The sequence below is a fragment of the Pogona vitticeps genome, chromosome 4 (genome assembly GCF_051106095.1).
Source record: "Pogona vitticeps strain Pit_001003342236 chromosome 4, PviZW2.1, whole genome shotgun sequence".
Lineage (NCBI taxonomy): Eukaryota > Metazoa > Chordata > Lepidosauria > Squamata > Agamidae > Pogona > Pogona vitticeps.
The window spans coordinates 25,041,464-25,067,643 of NC_135786.1; the positions used below are offsets into that span (position 1 = coordinate 25,041,464).

The 26,180-nt window shown below is 39.1% G+C and overlaps 1 protein-coding gene across 3 annotated transcripts in view; it reads right to left on the reverse strand.

The window, feature by feature from the left end:
• Positions 1–24,054, reverse strand: part of ADA (adenosine deaminase) — a 48,225-nt gene extending 24,171 nt beyond the window's left edge. Inside the window, exons 1-5 of one of the 3 annotated variants that reach the window (XM_020789235.3) lie at positions 23,759–24,054; positions 14,915–14,976; positions 11,839–11,961; positions 10,118–10,261; positions 5,187–5,302 (exon numbers count right to left, since the gene is read on the reverse strand). In XM_020789235.3, coding sequence (XP_020644894.1) covers positions 5,187–5,302; positions 10,118–10,261; positions 11,839–11,961; positions 14,915–14,976; positions 23,759–23,794 — 481 coding nt within the window. In that variant the 5' untranslated portion in view covers positions 23,795–24,054. Of the gene's footprint in view, positions 1–5,186; positions 5,303–10,117; positions 10,262–11,838; positions 11,962–14,914; positions 14,977–16,488; positions 23,192–23,256; positions 23,305–23,758 lie in introns of those variants that run through there. The other 2 variants (XM_078392578.1, XM_072996928.2) reach the window with 2 other exon arrangements.
• Between the last annotated feature and the right edge of the window lie 2,126 nt (positions 24,055–26,180).

A 26,180-nucleotide genomic window follows, 5' to 3' on the forward strand; every position in this document is an offset into this window, starting at 1 on the left:
ACCTTTTATTGTACTGATGCATAATCCATACTCCAAACAAGAAGCTACCATCTGAATAGAACAGGGAGAAACAGAATGGTGTCTCATTAGCAAATCTGTTGCACTGGAGCTTACTTTTGATCAGATATACAGTAGTGCCCCACATAGCAACAATAATCCGTTCCGGAAAAATCGTCGCTATGTGGATTCGTCACTATACGGAACAAAAAAGCCCATAGGAATGCATCTAAACACGTTTTATGTGTTCCTATGGGCTAAAAACTCACCGTTATGCGAAAATCCTCCATATGGCCACCATTTTCGCTGCCCAGTAAGCGAGGAATGGACGCGAAAACACAGAGGGTGGCCAGTTTTTTTAACCTAGCGGCCATTTTGGAACAGCTGATCAGCTGTTCTAAAAACATCGCTATGCGAAAATCGGTAAGTGAAACAGCTTACCGATTATCACAAAGTGATGTTTTACCATTTAAAACATTGCAATGCGATAGCAAAAATTTAATCGCTATGCAGATTCGTCGTTAAATGGGGCGCCCGTTATGCGGGGCACCATTGTACATAAAATGGAGCTATGTTTTATACAGTTTAGAAATGTCCATTATATTCATATTTCTTAAGATACGACAAACAATTTCATACTTGTATTGGAGAAATTACTCCACACAGTAAAATTCTGGACACAAAAATTCTCCTCTAAGTAAAATTCTATTTATACTGACTACTTGTAACATTCTGGTCTGCTAAATTTGCCATAATGGCCCTGGGGGAAGCGAAACTGCATGTTTTATCAGACAACATGCACATGTTGCACCCTTTTAATTAAGCAAAACTATGAAGTTTGCCAAAGATGATGGCTATTGTCTATATTTATTCAGAACTTTGTATCAAGAGGCCTCCCAGAATTTCTGTATTTTTGTGATTTTTCTTTCAATTTATAGGTTGATTTTAAGTCAGTTTGTGTATGGTAAAATCCACTGGGTTGAGCTTTGTAATAAAGTCATTTAAGTTCAGGCAAGTAGTTCAAAATCCCACAAAATCTATGTCTACAAAGATTTTACTGAATGGGCAAAGTTTCATTAATTCTACCTTTAGTTTACTTCTACATTCATAAAACTCAAGAGACAGAACATTCTCATAATCTCAAAACAATCTGTAATCAATATGGAATGCTGAGTCTAGGTTAAGAAATAATCAGTTTTAAACCAATGGCATACTTCCACTTAACAGTAAACTGGAGAGAGAGATAAGACAGTAAATTAACAATTAACAGGTGACTACTGACCTTCTTTAAGCATGTTCCTATAAGGAGCTTGGAAATAGTTTAATTAGCCAGTTATACACTAATTTGTTAACCTCTTCCACTAACAAGGTTCAATGAACTGTTTTGTTAGTTAATAGCAATTACTACCAAAGCTTAGAAAGGCTGCTGATCAGTTTCCAGGCACAATTCAAAGTGCTGATTTTAACCAATAAATGGCCTGGCTCCAAACTACTGTATCCTCTAACTAGAGTGAACTCATAATTCTTGATTCACCTTTTTCTATCCAGATAAACAATATATGGCCTAAAATCTTGCTGAGTAGCTATGCACATACAATTACAGCTCAAGGCAGAAGTGTTATTTACAAAGAACACTTGGTAGCATGTTGCACAATTGGTCAAAACAGGAACCATATGAGCAATTGCGCAATCATTTTAGACAGACTCGTTGCCATGGTTAATACCTGGAACATTTACACAGCTGTAAAGTTACAATGTGCCTTGACAAACAGGATTGTGGCCATTGTGTTTAAAGAATGAGTGAACAACGTATACACTGGTAATGGGTATGTCTGGTCGAAAGAAAAGAGATACAGATGAGTAACAAAAATGTAGATTCATGACTGCTAAGCCACAATAAGTTAAACACAAATTTTATATAGTCATTAATAAATATAAGCAGAAACAAGGTATGCCAGGAGCTATTTAAACAACTATATAATTATGCATATTATGTTTAAATCAACAAAAATCAGGCCTTACATTGTTCAGTTCTAATTTAAGGATATGGCCACTTTAAAGACACACCCTTTTCTATTATTATTCAGACAAAAACATTAAGATAGTTATGAATGTCAGTTCTACAAAGCTGATTGCAAAACTTCATTATAAACATTCTTCTGACTCCCTTTCCCCTTACTCAGCTGCAGGGTCACAATTCCTATATACTGTACGTCTTTTAGAATTCAGCAAATCTTAACTGGCCATGAATCTTAAATATGGTAACACACTCTATAAAGATTGCTATCTGTAACATAAAGCTTTAGACTTATAAAAGTAGGTGGGGGGAAATGAGAAATGAAAGGTACTTTTAACCAAATCTGTACTTTATATAAAGACAGATGTCTTCCCCACCTTTTTTAAAAAAAAGTACTACATTTGAAGGAAGAAATGTAACATACATGGATATCTCTCTGTTCAGATGCATTTTTGGCAAAAAGCGTTCTAGTAAAAAGGGACATGTAATCACCAGATAGCCCTCTTGCTCAATACTGGCTGTATTTTGAAGATTCTATGCCAGATTTGTCTTGTGCTATGAGATCTCATAATTTATGGTTCATCTTGGCAAATATCTGCTGCATATGAAATCAATCTTTCAATTAAAGTAAATTGCCTAAATTATTAAGCAATCAATACAGCTACAATTCACCACAATTCAAGGAGTATAAAGAGCCAACCTAACCTCAATTTCAAAACAAAATGTTTAGTCACACAAATTTACTAGAGAGATTAGACAATTCACAACGGATAGCATCTTACAATGTGGCATGAATAGAACTGATGCAGCTTATAACCAGCATGAACAAATGCTGTTCCTGGAAATAAGTGACTTTTAAATATTAAAGGATCATTAAATTATTACTTGGCTGGCTGAAGACAGAAACCACCGAAAGCTAGTTTCTTTAATAAATATGAAACTGCATAGAATGGAAGTCTTCACATGTGTTTTCAAGTTCTTAAGCTTATGAATTCGAACTCTAGCAGCTATTTTAGTCCTGTGGAGAAGCCAGCAGAAATAGGTAGGTAGGAAAGCATTATGGATTTGTGAGTGGCTGTCTCTGCCCACAGGATGCCTCTCAAAAAAGACTACCAGACCTATAATCTCTTGTAGATCCTTTACAGCAGGCTTGTCCAACCTGTGGCCCGAGGGCCGCATGCGGCCCAGGTTGGCTCATGATGCGGCCCAGTGCAATTTTTTATTTTTAAAGAAACTCCAAAGTTTCAAGTTATATTGCCAGCACTTGCGGCCGGAATGTGGCTGGGGCACGTCACAACGGGGGGGGGGGGGGCGGGAGAGGGAAGGAAGGAAGGAGCGGGAGGGGAGAGGGGAGCTGTGCGACTGCATTGCGCCATCCCCGTCAATAGGTGGACCCCCTCCCGGCCCCATAATGCCGCTGGAGTTGAAGCTGGCAGCCTCTGCTGTCTGAGATCGCAGTTGCCAGTAAGCACGCTTGGAGTGGGGCTGCAGAGGATGGCTAGGGCTGCCCCCCCATGCGGCCCAAACCAAATTTATGTGCGGCCCAAACCAAATTTTCATCTTCTAATGTGGCCCAGGGTAGGTGAAAGGTTGGACACCCCTGCTTTAGAGCTTAGCCTCACCCATCTATTTCCTCTGTCTTCTCCACAAGACAAAAATGGCAGCCAGGTTCTGAATGTATTAGTTTAGAAACTTGAAAACATTTGTCAGGGCTTTCATTTCTTGATTTAAGCACCAAAAGTTCTGGTGGGGGCAATTCCTACTGGCTTAGAGGGATGAAGCCCATGAACTGCAAAAATCCTTTACTTGCTTCTAGGGTTCCCATAAACAACAATAACTTTATGGCACATAACAGCTACACAATTCAGACAAGGTTTCCGCACAGTATGGAACTCTTGTTTGAATTGATAGAACAATGCTGAAGAATAGATTCTTCAGCAGCACTTCATTTTGGATAATATCCACTTATAAACATTTCTTAGTGAGTCAGTTCCTTTCAGCAAAGATCCTCTGCAATATTATGTAAATATTTCTTCCTTGTGGTTGATCTTGTTTTATTACTTCCCTTTACTTTGTCTGGAAAACAGGTGATGAATTGCCCCTCAATTTGTCAGCTTCTGCTACCTGCCTGGAAAGGGGAGCCATTTTTATTTATTTTCTGGGGGACAACACCACTATTTTGCTATAAAAGAAAGTGAAAAGAAGTGAAGGGGAGCAGTAAATTGCAATACAAGAGGAACTGTTATGGGAGTTAACATCAGTAATTCCTGATACTGCTAAACAAAAAGCAGTAAAATACTTTTAAGAAAATATTATAACCAAGGCATAGTAGCCTTTAAAAGCTTTAATGGTGCCTTGTCCACAGCAGTAATGCACATTTGGAACAACATTTTATTTAAAATGGCCACAAATAGATTTAAACACACGCACACACACTCAAAAATAGGGAAAAATATTGAGATGCAATAATTTTCAATTACCATATTTTTCCATGTACAAGACGCCCCATGTATAAGACACCTCCCACACTTTTCTAACCCCAAATTAAGAAATCTAAGTGGGGCTTAGCAAATGTAGGGGGGAAAGGGATCAAAGCATTTGATCCCCGCTTTCCCCTCCACTTGTGTTTGTTCTTGCCTCAGCTTACTTCCATGTGCAAGACAACCCTCAATTTTTACTCTAAAGATTTTAGACAAAAGTATAGTCTTATACACGGAAAAATACAGTATGTACTCTAAATTCTCAGAAAAACATTAACATTAATTAAAATATGGCAATTCAACAGAAAAGCATTAGTATGGAAGCATTAACTAACCGTATAAAACTGAGTCATGCTTATCAGCAGCCCCAAACTAATTTTGCACACAGCAAAATCAACAAAATATCTCAAGTTGGAATATCCTGCAATTTTTTTCAAGTTACTTTTAAGTGTTATATGGAAAAAATGTTCCTATTTATTTCTTCCAGCATTTATACCTATCCCATGTACCTATCTGCAGTGATAGTAGTTGTTATTTTGTGACTGAGAATCCAGACTACAAATAATTACTTTTTTGATGAATGTCAAAATTACATGGATCAGTGGAGTTCATGTGTGGGGGTAGGTGAATGGGGAAGAAGACAAAATTAGTACAGTATGGCACAGTGGTGCAGGTGAGTTGTAATACATTACTTGGCCTGTGGCGCATGCAGCATAGAATAGACCTGGCTTTGATGTTGAAAGCCTTCTCTCCAGCTTTTAAACCCCGGTTAACAAGGCTAACCACTTCATCCGGAGTGAGATCTCCCCTGTGTAAAACAAATACAGCAATCAGTTAGCATATTGTTCCCTGTCAATATCCAGCACTGGAAAAAGAGGGAAATACTGCTTCATGACTGTTAAACCAGCTACCTGGTTAAATCTCAGAGTCACTTTTATGTAATTATCCTATTGTTTGAGATTATTCATAAACCTTGTATTTTATACTGAACTGATATTTTCATTAAAAATGAACTGGAAGTTTATTTACAGGTTTATTTTACTTATTCTCTGATTTTTTTAAAATTTGTTTATCTTCTGAAATTATTGTTTTTTTTTCTTCTATGATGTCACTTGGATGGACAAGTGGGATACAATTAATTGAATGAATAAATGTCAGTCTTTTTAAGCAGGTGTATCCAAGGGCATTCTCCTAGTGGCCACAAAGGGAAGAGCTACAAATGGTAAAACCCTGATGACCAAGGATATAAAACAATAAATTGCAGATGAAAATGCCATTTATGAAAAGTTTGAGCTTCCTTTCTTTTCTCTCAATCCTCAGCTTCAGATTAATTTTCTCTAAAATATAATTCCTAGTAATCTGCAACAGGCTGCAAAGATTACCTATTCCGAGTTTTATAACAAAAAGAACAACAGAAACAAGAAAATGACAGCAATTACATTGCTAAAACAAAGAAAGGTGTGCAAGTGTATATTACAAATAGCAGATTTTTGTACGGAAGATCCGTATCCTTATTTTCAGTGCTGGACTCTGAACAAATTCCTGGGATTACCGTATTTTTCGCACCATAAAATGCACTTTCCCCCCACAAAACAGGGGGGTGGAAAGTCTGTGCGTCTTATGGAGCGAATAAAACAGATTATATTTTCCTGTTTTCTTCTCCTAAAAATTGGCGCGTCTTATGGAAAGGTGCATCTTATGGAGCAAAAAATACGGTAAATGTTTTTAAATTCTAAGTGTACATATTTTTAAAATTCTAAGTGTAATTCTGAAACTAAGTATTAAGTACTCACAAAAAAACCTGATTGCAATACAGTGGTGCCCCGCATAGTGACGATAATCCGTTCCAGGAAAAACGTCGCTAAGGAATTTTGTCGCTATGCGGTTTTAAAAAGCCCATAGAAACGCATTAAAACCTGTTTAATGCGTTCCTAGGGGCTAAAAACTCACCTTTACGCGAAAATCCTCCATACGGCGGCCATTTCCGCTGCCCGGTAAGTGAGGAAACTGCGCAAAAACACAGCAGGTGGCCATTTTTTTACCCCGCAGCCATTTTGAAACCGCCGATCAGCTGTTGAAAAAACATCGCTATGCGATAATCGGTAAGCGAAACAGCGAACCGATCATCGCAAAGTGATTTTTTACCATTGCAATGCGATCGCTTTTGCGATCGCAAAATCTTCATCGCTATGTGGTTTCATCGTTAAATGGGGCGCTCGTTAAGTGAGGCACCACTGTATTTAACATTTAAATCAAATCTATATAGAAAACCCTTTTTTCTACAAATAGCAACAAACCATTTCTTTCTGTTGTAGAGGAGACAGAAAGACACCTTGCAAACTATCTAATTTGGTACTCAAACTAGCAGCAATGGTTTGATAATTTTCTTGCTAAATCACTTAAATATTCCTATAAGCAATTTTTTTTCCTGAGCTGGAAATTGCACTTCCCCCCAACCCAATTAACATGCATAACTTTAGACTACCCTAGCAGGAACTCCAGCCAAGAGTAAGAGCAAACCTTCTTCCTTCTTTCTCTTGTTCTCCCTCAACTCTTTCTGACACTGCCCTGTGAAACTGGCTTAAAATATAAATTAGCGATCAGACAATGCTGATTTCTTCTGAACAAATTTAGAGTTATAAACATCACCTGCAGTGTCTCACCCTAGTAGCTCTAACAACCAAAAATTATTGGATATTTTAAAGAGAAGTTGTGAAAGGAAATACTTGTTTTAAGTCTAGTTTCTTTCTTGAGCTGCCAAAACCCCTTACAGCTGCCTCGCACAGCAAGATGGATGAAGTACTCAGGGTAAGAGGTCCCTCTAACGCGGAAGCATTGTCAGAGGGATTATGGAAAGAAGAGAGGAAAAACAGAGCAGGCTGATTAAATCTCTAGTGTTTTCAAGATGGCCAAATAAATATAGATGCACTTCACGAGCTTTGGAAAGTACCGGCACTTTGGACTTCATATTCAAAAACTGACATGAAAGCTGTAATGCATCATATATTTCTTATCTGGGACTAAACTTGATAAGGCTAAGCTCCAAACAGACATATATATATATTAGGATTTCACTATACAGCTATTTTCTTCTAAGTCAACAAAATCTCCTGAGTCAGTTAATTGTAAGCACATAATTGTAAGTCACCATCTCAATGTGGTATCTTCCATTTATTTTGAATTTTTGCTCTCACCAACTTCAGCCAGGATGGCCAATGGTCAATAATTTCAGGAAATTTAATGCAAATCATCAGGGATATGTCAAGATGGAGAAGGTTTCAATAAATCATGTCAGCCTTCTGACCTCTGCACTGCTAGTGTATATGCTGACCTCCATAACATATGTCTATCCTCTGAAATTGGTGGCAGAAATTGCTAATACAGGCATAAATTCTAATCAATTCTTTGGTTTTAAAAGCAGTGGTACTGGTCTCGACAACTACAAATATGGCAAAAATGCCCATTAACCCATCTTTGTTTACTGATTAATTAGAAGAATTTTTAGAAGCCCGCAACTTTAGTCACTACCTATCTAAAGTAATTAAAAGTGTACACATCCCTAAAATAATTCTTTTCTCTTTTGTAGCTGAAGGTTTATTTACTTCCTATAATAGAAAATGCCTGGTAAGGAATTATATCTTGAAAAGACTGCAGTAGAAAAGAGTAAGTGCTTGAGATGATGATCCATAAATGTGAAATGTTAACTAGGACATCCAGTCAAAACTTAGGAGTCATATTCATTCTAACTTAACAGCTAGGAAGTTGCTAATGTTTTTGCTCATCAACACCACTAAGGGTCACACTGACACCACAGACACTCATATCTACATGGTCCTTTCTCCCTCCTTTACTCTCTCTATAAATTGCTCATCGTGGGACTTAAACAGCATGATGAAATGCATATTTCCTTAGAACAAAGCCAGATTGTGTTCCTACTCCAGTGAAAATGTGCTTAAAATTAAAGCCCAAAATGCTTAACTTTAGTTACACTGTGCTTCGATATTTTTCTTTCTCATTCTCTGGGAATAATATAGTACTATGTAATATAGTACTATGGAGAGGAGTATGAGAACCAGAATTACACAGGAAGCAGCTTTCACAGAATGGACCCTCTTCCCTATGTAAACAGAATGTTAAACATGCACACTGCATTGATATCTTGTGTGGCACAGAATACTAAAGGCAAACTGAAAGACTCTTTTCTACATTGAGCATGGAGCTGAGCCTCTTTCCTTCCTTCCTGTGGAGAAAATATCTAAGTACAGTGGACCCTTGACTTACGGAATTAATCCGTATTGGAACAGTGGCTGCAGGTCAAAAAGTCTGTAGGTCAAGTCTCCATTGACCTACAGTGCATTGAAAACCGATTAATCCCGTAACAGGCCGTTTTTTGTTCCATTTTGTTTTTTTTTCTGGTCTGTAAGTCAATTCTCAGGCTGCAAGTTAAACCTAAATTTTGCGACCAGAGAAGTCTGTAACTCAAAAAGTCTGTAAGTCAAGTCGTCTGTAAGTCAAGGGTCCACTGTATCACCTACCCAAATGTGGTGGTCCAAATGTATTCCAGATTGTCACACATGTACTTGTACAGAAGGAAAGGTAAGCTCAACTGCATATTAAATATTTAACAGATCACACAGTTAAGCACCTAAAGACATGTGGAATACCCACACACTAACAGCACTGCCACAGTAGATGCACTCATGCAGATGTAACATTAACAAAAAAAACTACATACAGTGGTGCCCCACTTGTTAAGCGAAATTGTCATCAAATAGAAAAAAAATCCCCATTGGAAACCAGTCAATGCGTTCCAATGGGAGAAATACCTCAACGTCCAGCGAAGATTGCTCATAGAGAACTGCCAACCAGCTGTTCTAAATCGCTGTAATGAGAAGCTTCCATCCGGAAAGCAGCTACTTTGAGAAGGGAGGGAAGCCATTTTACAGAGGGAAGCCATTTTATGGAGCCGGAAAAAAACATTGTTTTGCGAACAAACAGTTTGCGAAGCAGGCTCCTAATCAATGTAAAGCGGATTTCCCCCCATGGAACCATTGTTTTGCGATCGCAACAGCGATCACAAAAATGTCATCATCAAGCGATTTTGACATCGTGCGGGATAAGCGTCTAGCGGGGCACCACTGTAATAGTAATATCTATGTATGTGTGTTTTCTGTGCAGTCAAGTCAGAACTGATTTATAGCAACGCTAAGCTTTCAAGGTAAGTAAGATATTTAAGTAGTGGTTTTACCAGTTTACTCCCCCAGTCAATTTCCATGGCCAGTTGGGATTTAAACCCTGTTCACCAGAGTCCTACTTCATCACTCTGTTTACTAGCCGCCTAGAGTGGTCCTGACCCGACTAGATAGGCAGGATATTAAATAAATAAATAAATAAATAAATAAATAAATAAATAAATAAATAAATAAATAAATAAATAAATAAATAAATACATACATACATACATACATACATACATACATACTATACTATACTATACTACACTGGGAATCAAACCAGACAGATTCCTTTAAATGTTTATTGGAAGCTACTCGTGCTTATCAGAAATATGCCTTTTGGAAACATACTGAAACACATCCATTCACATATTTGAACAGTTACTCACCTCTCTTGGTTCCAAGGGATAGGATCCACTTCAGAGTTTGCCAGGAGGTGAGGGCTATACCTGACCTCAACATAAATAACACCTTCCTTTGCTTTTGATTCCACAAACTCATAGGCAATTCTCTCAATAGCCTCGCGGTCTCCCCTGCAAACACATTATAGTATGTTTTATAATGGCTGAGATGAATCTACAATTTAGGGGTTTCTTTAAAATTAGAATGGTTTTTATAAGACATTCTTCTACATTTTAGTAAATCACTACTCAAAGCCTTTCTAAATTGGCAACCTTGATCTGGTTCCAGTTCAGTATTTCATTTGTTATCATTTTATTAATTACATTGTATTTTAAATGCTGTAAGCTGCCCAGAGACCTTTGGGTAGTGCGAGCGGCATATAAATAAATAAATAAATAAATAAATAAATAAATAAATAAATAAATAAATAAATAAATAAATAAATAAATAAATAAATAAATTGTTGTTCTGGCTATACAAAAAGGTTGAGGTGGCCTACGATAATTAAGAAACCATGTACCATTAAGTCAGTTTTAACTTATTGCAACTCTTACAGTGTTTTCCAACTATGAAATACTCAGAAGTTGTTTACCAGTTTTTCCTTTGGGCCTATGCAACTTCTTCCAGGCTGCACAGGGTGGCAGGGCACATCAACCAAAATTAATTAAACCTATATACAAACCAAGCAGGGTCTAATCCAATGCAAAAAAAAAATCCAGTTTGAACTTCAGCTACACATGTCCTGGTCAGCAAGGAAATTTAGGATACCTAAATAGGGAATTAGCTGCAACAAGGAATCCTTCCAACCCTTGAATACTCTCCACTTCAATGCAACCAGTTTTAGTCACGTAGGGGTTGGGAAAAAATAATTTTTCTTGGACTATGCAAGAGAGAGAGAAAAAGAAATGCATTTAACTTGACATAGGGCCTGTATTAATTCTGATATGGAATCAGTACTTCATGCACTTGACTATGTTTCCTGAATATTAAATTAAAATCTGCCACATTTCTTATTCAACAGTGCCTACATTCTTGAAAGGGTTAATTCACCCTATCTCCTGAAAAGGACAAAAGCTGTTCTCACAGCTGTAAATACTCAACTATCCAACAAACAGCAACAGAGCATGGACAGAGTTCTTGCTCCAGTCCTCTGAAGATGCTGGCCACAGAGACTGGCGAAACGTCAGGAAGAACAACCTTCAGAACATGGCCAAAGAGCCCGAAAAACCCACAACAACCATCAGATCCTGGCTGTGAAAGCCTTCGAGAATACAATGTCAGTACTGTCACACAATCAGTTGCAGTTGTCTCAAAATCGATATGCAATGGTGAATATACGTTATGTTGATTCCAGTAGATTCCATTTTCTGTGACGGAAGTTTCAAAGCTACCCACACTACACTTCAAAAGGAAGACAGCTTTCACACGCCCTTACAAGTTGTTCTGTTTACTTAACTACTTGTAAGGGTACAGGTCAGGATCACCGTGCACCAGCAAGTCACATCTATCAGGCTGTTATTTTCTCAGCAGAAATAATGGCTTCAATTTCTAAGCAGTGTTCGATGTCAAAGTTTATATACCTGATAGGCAAAACAACTGGGCAAATGCTACACATCAAGGATCATTAACCTAGCACTATGAGTCAGTATCACCACCATAAAAATGAGTAAAGGTTTGGTAACCGTTAAGACAGAGTTACTTTACTTACGCAATTGCTGGCATGTAAATTGAGAATTTTTCTAAAAACCCTGTGAGACTGAGTGGTTCTTCATAACTAACACATTGCAGTAGGCCTTCCACAGTATCTGCAGGGAGCTGTATGCCCCTTTTCCTGAAAATAAAAAATAAATCAATAAACACACTCATAAGTTCTAAAGGCTTTTTTGGTTAGTTCTGAAAAGAATTGGTTTATTTTGGTGTATAAAGAAAACTGATGCTTGAAGAGTCTTAGACATTTGTCATGTGACCCTCTATATCATCCCTACTATTCATACACAATTCCTCTTCCAATGGCAGAGTGTTGGAAGAGAGAGCAGGAGAACAAACAAATACACATATAAAGTACAGAAAGATTTTTAAAAATTGTAGATACTTATAGAAAATCGACAAAAAACTGGGAAGCTGTGTATTTCTAGCTAAATTCTAATTTCAACAGTACAACCTATCAATATTAATCTACTGATACAGAAATTTCTGGTTTTTTATTTGGTTTGCTAAGAAACTATTCCTGCATGAAATATGTTTCCTAACCCCTTCCATTGTCCAATTTCTTTGTGTCACAGAAATCACCCTCTTAGTAAACAAAAAGATCTCACTATCCATTTGAGAAATCATTTGGCAAATAGACAGACAGAAACCTTTACTGGCATACTGTACAAAATTAAATGAAGATAAAACATTCAACAGCTGACATGTGGCAGGGAATAGGTATGGCAAATAGGAATTCTTCATTCTATGCCTGCATATGATAGCATCAGTTTCCATTAGAATGCAAACTGATTATATTATAAAGCCATACTGATTACAATGCTTTGCAATGTGGTTAACTGGAACATAAGCCTCATTCCTGTTGCCTGTGGCTTTCCCTGGAGAGCTGTCCACCTCAGAATCACACATACATGGGGACTTCCTGAAGACCCTGGTAGCAAAGCAGCTTGAGGGCAAGGAAAGCAGGAACGGGCCCCCAGAAGGCAGCTTAGAGGTAGATTAGCCACACTGGAGGGTGGGGCAGGATCTGGGACAGGATGGCAGCAGCTAGAATTAAAGGAAAAAGATGAGAAAGACTCATCATCCTCAGCAGACCTAGAAGCAGATAATTGGCTGAGACATTCAAAGTACACCCCCCCCTTTGATCTTCTGTGCCCTTGGGAAAGATCAACCACTGCTGCAACAGAACCCCTGGACAAGACAGTGGATCCACTTCTCCAGTAAAGGACATGGGGGGGGGGGGAAGCCTGGTTCTTAGAGATGGGCATGAATTAAAAACAAATTGCAAAATTCATAAAAATTTGCTAATTTGTTAATTTGTATTTGTCAGAAGCAACGCCCCCAATAAATACAAATCGATGTAGTTTTAGTGATTTTTTATTCATTGGGCTATAAAACAGCCCCCCCCCCAGGCACCTAGAGACAACAAAACAGTAGGGAAGCTTCCCCTGACTCTCCTCTACTAGCCTTACAAGTTTGGTGAAGACTGGGTTTTGGACATCTGAGTTAAACACCCACAAAATGTGCCCCCTCAGGAAAGTGCCCTGTAGCAGATGATTTGGGGAAAATTCCACCACTGCTGCAAGCCAGCTGTTTAAGGGCATTTTCCTGGTGAGAAAGCCTTTGATATAACTCAGGTATCCGAAACCCAATTCTCAGCAAACTTGGAACTATTGTTGAGGAGAGTTAGAAGTTTCTCTGTAATTTTGGTGTCTCTAGGTGCTTGGGGTGAGCTTTTTGGGGGGACACTTTGTGGATGTATAACTTGAGATGTCCAAGACCCAAACTTCACCAAATTTGGAGGGCTTGTAGGGGGCAGCTTCTCAGTGATTTCAGTGTCTCTAGGTGCCAGGGGGCATTTTATAGGGTTTAAAAGTCAAGATGAATTGACAAATTGATTCATCCGAAAAGGTTCATAAATTCATGATTTGTCAATCTTGATAAATTATAAATCATGACAACTCACAATTTTTTTTATTCATGCCCATATCTACTGACCATTGACCTGTTTAAATCCCCACAATGATGGCACAGGTGCCTAGCTGGGCCCCAGCTCACTGTGCCCACTTCCATCCAGAGGAAGTGGCACAACCAATAGCCACAGCAGATTCTCTGGGAGCGCAGTAAACCACTGGTTCTTAACCTTGGGTTACTCAGGAGTTTTGGACTGCAACTCCCAGAAGCCTTCACCACCAGCTGTCCTGACTGGGGTTTCTGGGAATTGCAGTTCAAAAGCATCCGAGTAACAAAGGTTAAGAACCACTGCAGTAAACTGTTAAGTTTGCTTTAGGATTCTTTCTCTCTTTGCTGGAAGAGAACTAAACTAGAGTTCAGACCATTCAATAAAGAAGGCACATACTAAAGCTTTGTGGTTTGTTTCCCCAATCCCTCTTCAATCAGGAGCAATGCAGTAGCATAGACCAGCATGAACTGGTGTTGCAGTTCCCCACCTTGTTGCATCATCAAAAGCCAGCAATGATCAATCATACTGAATGGGATTTTACTCATATACAATTGTGAAACAATCTGGCTTACATTCTGTCAAATTTGCTTCCTATCCTTACCTGATTTACAGATTCTTCCACCTTCCTGATAAGGGATAACATTTGAGATAATGATTATAGAGCTGGTTTAGATCATAGCTTTCAGGTAAGTGAGAGGGTAGTCTTGCCAGTTCTAACCCTCTAGTGAGTTGGGATTCAACCATGAGTGTCCATCACTCTATCTGCTGCACCACACAAGGTATCCATGTTTGATTTAGATGGTGGGAGTCATGTCACCACTGTAACTTACCAACTCTCAAGCTGTAATTCCAGATTGGAAACAAGCTTCACTGAACATAGTAAGACATACTATTCAGTAAACATGCATAGGATTGTGCTGTTAATTTACTTCATTTACCAAAGCACACTTCCTTATTTTCATAATAATTAGACAGAATCAAATGTTAGAGTTTGTTTGTTTTTCCGTATCAAAACAGAATCAGAATCACTGAGGATCATTTTGCAAATACGGAGGAAAACATAATCATTTAAAACAAGAAAGGGAGCAATTCAACTCCAACCCCATTCACTCACTTGCCATAGTATAAAATAGTTTCTGGTCTGATAGCTCCATCCAGGTGGACGTGAAGTTCTATCTGCAACAGAATCACAAGATTGTGACAATTAAGAAACATTAAAATTATTGTGATACATAAGTAAGAAACATATTTATTCTCAGATTTTGGCAGTCATTCATGCTTTTAGTTATTTTAGTACAAATGCCCCTTCCCAAGCCCTCCAAGGTGCAAGCAAGAGAGGGATGGGCAGTGAAAAGCTGTCTATGCAGATTTAGCGTTTGTTTGTTTTTAACTTTCCATCTATTTTAAGATGCAATGGCATTTGAATCGGCTTCACACATCTAAAGATTTTTGTTGTACACATGGACTAACTACCTGAAGGAGGCCACAGACTTGAGCTGAGCAAGGCTGTTGAGTACAGGACATTTTGGAGATCGCTCATTCAAAGGGGTACCATGAGTCAGAAGCGACCCAGTGGCACTTAGCAACAAGGTTGAATCAAGCATATGATCATACTGTTTACATCAAGTAAAGCTATTAAAAGCTTCTTGCTCAATGAAAAGTGTCTATGATTGTGAAACAAAAGTTTCTGATTATTTGAATTTACTAATCTATTTCTTCAGGGGTTATTCTGCATAATATCCGAATGCTCAACTGAAATAATTGCAGGAAAGCAATTTGACTAGCCAATGTAGAAGCCCCAGACGTAGTAAAAGGCATCCAAAACATATTGAATTCTTAATTCATTGTGAATAGTCATTTCATTCTATATAGATAAGCTTCATAGTTTATCATGGATGTACTAGTAACTTCCACTTGTGGTAAACAGCTGAGGCAACTCCAGTCCAAGCTATTGTTGAAATTTTGGTGGGTGGGGGCAAATGACTAAAACTGTTCTTTTATAGCCCATTGGCAGGGCTTCTAGACACATCCTTTTGTCAGGGGAATGCAGGTGATACATTTCCATGGGAACTGATGTTTAAACAATTCTTTTTATATACAGTATATAGGGCCATGCTAGAATGATCCAAATATGGAAAACTGATCTGATAAGAGAACAGATCTTCCCAGCTAATCTAATTTTCTTCACTTCTGTAACTGTAGTCTGAAGAATTCTCCAAGAAGTGAGGTATTATTTCTTCAAGTAAATCATTTTTAATAGAATGAATTATTAAAAGACCAACGTGCTCCAGTGGAATGCCTATAGGGAGTGTATCTCTAGAAATGTTCACTGTTTGAAGATGCGAGGCAACATAAGATTATTCACTATGATATGTTCAATTCTGATAGGAAATTACACTGGATGTTATTTTATTTTTAAATGTCAATGTAATCTGATTGAGTTTACTGCAAAAGGATGGCATACTATCATGATGGTCGAATAGACCAGATGGGTGGGATATAAATCAAATGAAATGAAATGAAATGAAATGAATAAATAAATAAATAAATAAATAAATGATATTTTCTAACAAGACAAAGAGCTAATATACATATACTGTTGTTGTGTGCCATCAAGTCAATTCTGACTTATGGCAACCTTTTCCAGGGTTTTCTAGGTAGAGAATACTCAGAAGTGAAGTGATATACCATTTCCTTCTCGGGGTACCCTGGGACTGTGCAGGTTGCCCAAGGCAACACAGATTGGCTCTTCTGGGATGCACAGTGAGGAAATGACGTCCCAACCTCTGGTTCCACAGCCAGAGACCTAATGCACTGAAACATCCATAATGTCTTATTTGGCTATGGTGACACACACCTTTGTTACATCCCACCTGGATTACACACAGATGCGGCAGCCAGACTACAGACCCAGACTGGTTTCAGGGAGTATTTAACATGACAGAAACTTAATTGGCTAAATCTAGCAGTAAGGTGCAACAAGAGTAAGAATGGAATTTATGGAGTTGTTTCAACAAAGCAACTCTATTTGCAACTTACTACTGGATTTCAACCACCGCTTACCAATTCAGTTCTAGACACAATTCAAGTATAGATCATGACCTTCAAACTTTGGTCCAGGCTATCTGAAAGATACCCTCCCATAAAAGTGTGCATAGGAATCTTTGGAATCTTCAGACTGGTGTAGAGACAAATAAAGCCTTTTTAGTGGCCATTCCCAGATTATGGAACTCCCTGTCCAGGGAGTCCAGGTTGGCCACCTACTTAATGGCATAAGAAAATGTTCTTGTTTAGGAGGCTTTGGCAGGTAACTGACTGCTAGCAAAAAGGACTTCTGATGAGGTGGTGTGCTTTGTAAACTAGTTGTGACCCACTGCAAGCATTGTAGATTTTCCAAGCTATGTAAGATATTTAAGGAGTGGTTTTATTATTACTACCTGCCTCCCTCCAGTGAATTTTCACACCAAGTAGTAATTTAGACACAGATCTTCTGAGTTCCAGTCCAAAACTCTATACAGAATACTACATAGTCTCTCATTCTGTTGATAATTTGTAACTATTTTAATTGACAGTTTTTGATTGTCTGCTTTTAAGACTGAAAACAGATTTAATTAAGGTTTAATATTTATAATATATTATTTTTATTGGTAGTTGGCTAGAATTCTGTTGGCTATTTACACATGTGTAAGTGAAACAGTGTTCAGTCATGAGACAAAATGCTTGTACTCCTGAGCATGTACTCAGTTGTGCAACAGCTATGTAACCAGGAACAAAACTGGCAACTCATTAATTACAGTGGGGTCTCTACTTAAGAACTTAATCCGTATTGGAAGGTGGTTCTCAAGTTGAAAAGTTCTTATGTTGAATCTGCATTTCCCATAGGAATGCATTGAAAACCATTTAATCCATATCTGCTCTTTTCCGTCCATAGAAACTACAGTGGAACATCTACTTCAGAACTTAATCCGTTTTGGAATGGTGTTCTTAAGTTGAAACGTTCTTAAGTTGAAGCAAAATTTCCCATAGGAATGAACTGAAAACCAATTAATCCGTTCTGGCTGTTTTTTTTTTTTGTTATGTAGAGGTGCGTTCGTACATTGAAGCATTAGTTCCCATAGGAACTAATGCAAAGCTGGTTAATACGTACTCTACCACTAGGGGGAGAATTTTTTTTTTTTTAACCTAAGATGACCTAAGGTTAAAAAAATAGCAGGAAAGGTTTTTTTTTTCCTGTTCTTATCTTGGATTTCTGTTCTCAAGTAGAAGCAAAATTTAGCAAATGGAGCTGTTCTTAAGTTGGATTGTTCTTAAGTAGGGACGTTCTTAAGTAGAGACCCCACTTGTAGTATCAATCTGGCACTTTATTCACTTTCTGCCAACAGGAATCCAGACCTTGCTCTTATTTTTTAATCTTTTTGGCTCCCAGTTTCTGGTGAAGGCAGGTCATAAATCAAACGAATAAAATAGGGCACTAAACCACTAAAAAAAATATAAACAAGTGCAGAGCTGATAAGTCAATTAGTAAGTACTAAACATAATACACGTACACAGGGAATAACAAATTTAAATCCCCAAAGTATTTTTTGCATAGTCATACAGACTACTGTGAACCTTGCAGACGTCAATCAGTCTGTACAAAACACTATCAGGAGAAGGCAGATGATCCTTTCTCAATTTGTGGCATCAAAGTGACTACGTAAGTAATAATGCAGGACATAATTGCGGTTCGAAGATGAGAGCCAAGATTTTTTATGCTATTTAATTCTATATTTTTGAACAAGGAAAGCAATTTAAACCTTACATCCATTCTCAATCTCTTTAAATAAATACCAGCAGTACTGCCAATTCCATAAGCAAATAAATATTCTGTTAAAGGTTGCCAATGTTTTAGGGTACACACTGTCCCAACAGAGAAAAAATAAATTACCCATATTGAAATATCTTTTGTGTATCCTGCATTTCAAGTGGTGTGAAAACTATGTAATCTTTTGAAATATCCTAGCACTAATATTACAGTTCAACTTCAACTTCTTGGTTAGCTCTCTTTGTACATTTTACACTGATATGGGAAAAGTGAGAGAGAGAAGCATAAGCAAAGTACAGTATTTGGGCATCTCTCCTATAAAAGAAAAGCCAAATACTGTAGTGCCTAGCTTTTAAATCTAGAGTAGATTAAGAAAAGATCACTAAAGGGAAAGAGAAGTTTAATTTTTATTTTTATTATTATTTATTTAAAATATTTTTATCCCACCTTTGCCCTCAAAAGGACCCTTTTAAATAAAGTGCAGATTTTTAATGTGCTTTTATCGTCCTGTCTTACAAAGTTTAGGACTGACCATTATCCAACAAATTTAATGTGCAGTACATTTATGACATTTATGGAGGGACGTGGTGGCGCTGCGGGTTAAACTGCAGAAGCCTCTGTGCTGTAAGGTCTATAGATCTGCAGCTGTAAGATCGAATCCACATGACGGAGTGAGCACCCGCCGCTTGTCCCAGCTCCCGCCAACCTAGCGGTTTGAAAGCATGCAAAATGCAAGTAGATAAATAGGGACCACCTCGGTGGGAAGGTACCAGCGTTCCGTGTCCAAGTCGCACTGGCCATGTGACCACAGAAGATTGTCTTCGGACAAACGCTGGCTCTATGGCTTGGAAACGGGGATGAGCACCGCCCCCCTAGAGTCAAACATGACTGGACAAATCGTGAAGGGGAACCTTTACCTTTACATTTATAACAAATGTAAAACAAAACTTTTGTCTTGCATTACATTTATGGAATGTACATACAGAAAAATTGATGATGTCCACTGGTTTGCTGATATTAAGGGGAGGATGTAGACTGAGAAAATCATGGATGGTCAGTATAACAATATCTGTGACTGCTTCCATGGAACTTCCATGTTCAAAAGGCTCTTTTCAGAATGAATACTAGATGCTGGAAGACAAACTTGCAAGGAGTTTTATCACAGCACATATGATCTAGCAGGCTCATCTTATGATCTATCAAACTGGAGGATCATATACTGTATCTGGAGTACTCACAAAACCCCTGTGGGGCCAAACCAGGCCCAACTCATTAGTGGAGATTAGCAATGAAGGCTGGAAGGTAGGAACTTAAATCATAAAATGCAGTAGATTGCTGGGCACAAAATGGGGAAAGGGGGGGAGAGAAAAAGGGGTGGTGGTCAAGGGGTCAGTAACCATTTCTCTTTTTCATCCCCCTTTCGTGTGGGAGAGACTGGCTGACTGACTCTTGGCCAACTGCCTTTGAAGTCCCTGTTAACATCCTCCTCCAGTTTGTTTTTTTCTTTTCCTTTCCATTTTCCATTTCCCTGGAAGATGTTCACCAGGACATTCCTGTCCTTTCCTGTCCTCTTCTTTCCTTCCACTGGAGGATGTTCACTAGGAAAGGTTTTTAGGAGGTATGAGACTTTTTCTTTTTAATTTAATACCCACTGATTTGAAGTAGTGATCTGAAACAGAATATTCCGTTTTCTTTCTTCAAGTATTTTTAAAGAAAGTCCCCTCAGCCCAGTGATTGCCAGAACAACATCGTCAAAAAAGAGATCAGGAAATGAAAAACCAAGTACTGTACAGAAAATATGATGTGTGTTTAAACACAATGGTTAAAGAGGGTTTTAAGCCTATGAAAACCGTTTTGTCTAATATTGCGCTGTTTCTTACTCAATTAAAGATTTATTAAACAAATGTTATTTTTATTTTGTTACATTCTATAACTATAAATTATTTTCAGGGGACAAAAATGGAAGTACTACTCAGGCTGGGCTTCCACCTTCCCTTCTCCTCTACCTACCCAAAGTATTGTACAGTATTGGGTAGTTGTGGCTAGCTGCTAGTAAATCAAGGGGAGCTGCAAATTGAAAAAGTTTGGGAACCACTAGCTTAAACTTTAAGAGTAGAAAATACACAATGGCCTTAAGGTGTGAACTGACTATTTTTCTAGACTTGCCAAAGCTTCAATTATTTAGTAGCACTACAAAAGGGTATTGACTGCTTGCTCAGAGGCAGTTCATCACAATCATAAATGTTCTATTATCCCAGATTGTATTTCACACCAGGCAACATTTTAATGTTATTTTTCCCTTTCTTTCTTTATGTTAATTGTCTCAACCCCGCAGGAGGAGGCAGCCAGATTATAAGGAACTGAAGAAAGCATACAGAGTTTCATTGGCACAACTGCAGATAATTAAAGTGTGAAAAATATATTATGCAGGTCAAACTAGAGATGGCCCAAATTTACCTTGTGTTCCGTGAGGACCCAACTCATTTAACAAGGATTCCAACAACAGAATGTTTGTTACGCAATTTATACTATCCTGATTTGGCCTATATTTTTTTCCTATTGTGTTTATGGCTATGGCCAAAACAATACTGAGAATGGCTGATTTAGTGGACCGTGCTCCATCTACCTACAGATGTTCAGCAACAAAGAAATTAGGTGGATTAGCTCCATACAGTACTACCCAACATTGCTTAACCAAACTCCTTGGATCCTAGGTTTAATCAGTCCCATGAGAATATAACATCAAATATGTCATTGATCAGTCTTATGTTTTAACTGTAAAAACCATATCATCTGTACAGAAATATTAAGATTTTGCATTTTTTAAAACGGCAGTGGTGAAAATCCTGTTTAGCACAGTAAAATGCAGTAGAGCAGGCCTACTGAATCAATGTGGATTTTAGTCAATTCCTCTATGAGCTCAATAATTCAAATAGGCTCCCTCCAACTGCAATTTACTATGCTAGAGTAAGCCCATTTGAATCACTAAAACTTATGGAGGAGTTGACTCACAAAATTCCCATTGATCCAGTGGGCTTGCTCTAGTGCCTTTTACTGTACTAAGCAATAAATACAGTTTTCGCCAGTGAATCATAAAAGAAAGGCTGTTTTATTCTTAAGAGGCTTGCTCATGATTAATCAGATAGTTCCAGCAACAGGTCCCAACTGATACATTTTCAACAGTGCTGAATTTTTTAATCCACGTACCCTGTTTCCCTGAAAATAAGACCTAACCTGAAAACAAGCCCTAGTATGATTTTTCAGGATGATCGTAATATAAGCCCTACCCCAAAAATAAGCCCCAGTTAAGTGAAAGCCCACCTTCCACCACTGTGTAACAACCAGAAGATGACATGAGTGTATTTGAATAAATGTAGATTGTGCATGAAAAAAAATCCCCTGAAAATAAGCATTAATGCATTTTTGGAGCAAAAATTCATATAAGACCCTATTTTCGGGGAAACACGGTACTGTATAAGTCAAAGAAGAATACACATTCAGCACTATTTCACTATACTATGCATGTAATGGTATATGCTTGTGTACTTTTGGATAATACAACATAAGGACCAAGCTGAGGAATACTGATTTAGGAATATGCTCAAATTATGTCACTGTCCAACAGAAGCCCAGTTGGTTTGAACAGTTAAGCTGTCAAAGCTCTCTAGCCTGCAATCATTTTGCAGTTCTTGAATGAACAAGTCTGAAGGCCAAGTAAGAAAAGGATAATAATAATAATAACTTTTGAATTGCACAGCTGGAAGGGACCCTATGGATCATCGAGTCCAGCCACTCTCAAGGAGGATTGAACTCCCAACCTCTGGCTCCACAGCCAGATGTATAAACCACTGAGCTACCTTGCAGTTCTTTTTGATAAATACATCATTCCTAGGGGGACCAAGAGTTAAACACACACACAAACATTTAACATACTACACAGAGTACAGAGAGCTATTTTGCAATATTTTCACAAAAAATAACCACCTCATCACTGTTCTGTATAACAAACAGTAAAAGATTAAGACAAATATCCCAGATCTCTAACCACAGCTACTGAGCCAACCCTCTGCATTCAATACATGATGAGTATCATTCTGAACCACAAAAAAATCTATGACACATAGCAAGACAAGATAACATCTAAATTGCTGGTTAATACTATATACAGCACTAATAATGAGCTCCTTATCCTCGTGTAGCCAAAACAAGCCTCACCCACGCACAAGAGGGAACAAATTATGTGTGGTGAGTCCTCAATTGACAGGGGAAAGTGGGTTTGGGGACAAAACCCTAATGAGTGGAAAGAAAGAGCTGGCTGTCTAAAGAAGGGATAAAATATTGGAAAGAAAGCACCTGGACAGGGACACCAATATAATATGATGGTGCAAAGAAGACTGTGAGCCAAGGTGGACAGCTGTTGGAAACAGAATGCAAGTAGAACAGCCGGTGAATCTATACTAAGAGCCAGGATGGCGGTAAGAGTCTGGGAGGAGCAGTTAGGATGGATGACCTGCAAAGAGGTTTACTCAGTGGGAAGTAAAAAGGATATGAAGCAAGTGAAGCACCGTTGAAAGGGCAACCAGCAGCCTAAAGTCTCTACAACCCACGCTGAGAAGCAGGTGATACCGCCTCAATTAGCATAGTATAGTTACCTGCTCCGGCACCACCAGACTTTGAGCCCTCATGACAAGCCAAGGGGCAAAGGGTCTGGGAGCAAAGAAAACGGGGAGGGGAGTCCCGCAGGATACCCGAAGAGCGAGGCTGCTTTTTGCCTCGTCGAAAGCCACCAAGAGGCGTCCCTTAATTCGGAGCAATAAACAAAAGAGAGGGGGGGGGGTACGGGGAGGAAAGCCAGAAAAGCGAGCCACGCTTCAGCCTCGCTTGAGCCGCAACGAGACTTCCTCTTGAGTAGAAGCGCCTCAAGGGAAGGGCTCGGGGTTCTTTTCGGAGCCCTAAAAGGGCAGCGGGGGTGGCGCCTCGGGTTCATGGGAGGGCAAGGGGTGGTTCTCAAGAGGGCCAGCGGGGCGGCCGGCCGCGTTTGAAACCCACTCCTCCGGGACACGGCCGTCTCCTCAGCCCCCCAAGAGACACGCCGTCGAGGCTGGCTGGCTGGCTGGCTGGCTCCCTGTCTTTCACGGCTAGCGGCTTACTCACCTTAGGCTTGTCGAAGACGACCGGGCGGTTCTCCATGCTGCCTTTCTTCGCCTGTTCCTCCTCCTGCACGCCCGGCCAGGACTTTTGTAGCTGCCGACCCGCCCGGTCGTCCTCCTGCACGGCTGGCTCCGCCCAGCAGCCTCTTCTGGGACCGGCCTGCCCGCGTCCGTGAAGAACCGCGATAAGGGCCGCTGGGGGGGCCCGCGCTTCTGCTGCGCCGACAGTCACAGGCGGTGCCGCTCAGGAGGGCGGCCAAGACCTCCATTCGGTTAATCCAGTTCGTCTCTTGACATATGTCAAGCGGTGTTTGCTCATTGCCTCTCTCTCTGTGTGTGTGTGTGAAAGAGAGAGAGAGAGAGAAAAAAAAACACACACAAAGAGATCTCGACCGTCTGGGGGGCCAGTTCATACTGCGGCTCTCAGAACGACACTGACATAAAATAAATTGTCAGCTTGGTGGACCCGCTGAGATCATTTATTTCCCTCACAGACCAGAGGTGCTTCCAAGTTCCACGTCTTTGCAAGACATTGACAAAGTGCTGGTGCGATCGTTTTACAGTTTGCCGCCAATACGTTCAAACAGTTTGCCAAGAAGCAGCCGGTTACTCTGTGCAAGCATATCAGACAAAAAATATTTTTTTAAAAAAATTAAAAGAGACAAAAATGTTGTGGCCGCTTATAGGGTTGCTGATAATAATAATTGACATTATTCACAGCCTGATAGGCTACCATCCCGTCCCGCCCCTGTCAAGGCGGAATGGCGGAGGAATCGAACTCCCAACCAGATACCTAAAACATTGAGCTATCCTGGAGTTCCATTATTTATATCCTCACCTGGTTATGGGCCATGTATAAATATGACAGTCATATAATCTCATTCTTATATACTGTATAAGGAAGTGGACTTGAGCCATGAAAGCTCTCATTAAAATATAGCATTTTCTCTTTAAGATGTCACTATGTGTTTGTCTCTCCCGCCCTCTGTTTGGTCTGATATATTTACTACCCTGTTTCCCCTAAAATAAACCCTAACCTGAAAATAAGCCCTAGCATGATTTTTCAGGATGCTCATAATATACCGTAATCCCTACCTCAAAAAAAAAAAAAAAAAAAAAAAAAAAAAAAAAAACCCTAGTTAAGTGAAACCCTGCCTCCACCATTGTGCAGCAACCAGAAGAAGATGACATGACTATTTGAATAAATGTAGATTGTTGTACATGAAAAAATAAATAAAACATCACCTGGAAATAACCCCAAATGCGTTTTTGGAGCAAAAATTAATATAAGACCCTGTCTTATTTTCGGGGAAACAGGGTACAATATAATTGAGCATAAAATATATTTCCGGGGGCTCACTGCCCTCAAGATGGTATTGATTTCAGGCTTGCAATTGGAAAGGTGTCCTAAAAAAGTAAATTCCAGGGATTACGCAGGTATCAAGTTAGGGATTTTCTTTCTAGAAGAGAAAGAGTAACGTAAACTCCTTGTAGAGTTTGCACACTTCCACATACAGATACTGGCTGAAATCAAATAGTGCAGTTTACTTAGTGTGTAATGCTGATGATGCCATCAACTGCTAACTGAAATCATTTTTTAAGTGGGAAAAAAGTTTTTTAAACGGAAAAAACATCCTTGTGCCCTCTAGTGGTCAAACATTTAAAACAAGTAGGCTATGAAGTGCTGGGGCACCTTCAAAACATGTCAAAATTCTCTCCTCCCCCCCCCCCCACCTGCAAAGGGCACAGTGATTTTTCAGGAATCTTTTTCAGATAAATTAGTTTGAGAGGAACAGAGGACCCAGGGTTTCTTGAGGGTTACAAAAATAGTTCTGGGGCTACAAGTGGTCCATGGGTCATATGTTGCTCACCCCAGTTTTAACAACTAAAGAAGTTCAACAGGAAGATTCTCCCTCCCAAGACTGGTTACATGTACTGAATTTCTGTTTGTACAATCTTTGAAAATAAATATGGCAGTCCTGCTTTCTCTTTCTCTCTCTCTCTGTGTGTGTGTGTGTGTGTGTGTTCTGTGCCATCAAGTTGGAACTGACATATAGCAACCCTAATTGGGCTTTCAAGGTTAGTGAGATATATAAGGAGTAGTTTTACCAGTTCCACTCCCTCAGTGAATTTCCATGGCGGAGCAAGAATTTGAACCCTACAACACAATGAGAATCCCTGCTTACAATAGCCAAGTTTAAAACAAGACTCATAATTCAGTCTGTGTCTCCATATATGAGCCTTCCTGGCTCCAAAGATCTTCAGAGGAGACTTTCCTAATGGTCCCATTGGCCCCATTGCCTTCACAGGTACAACTGATGGGGACACAAGAGAGAATGTTCTCTGTGGTTACTCCTAGGTTGTGAAATGCTGCTCCATGGGATGTAAGGTTGCCCCCCTTGTTTTTATTACTTTGGCAACAGTTA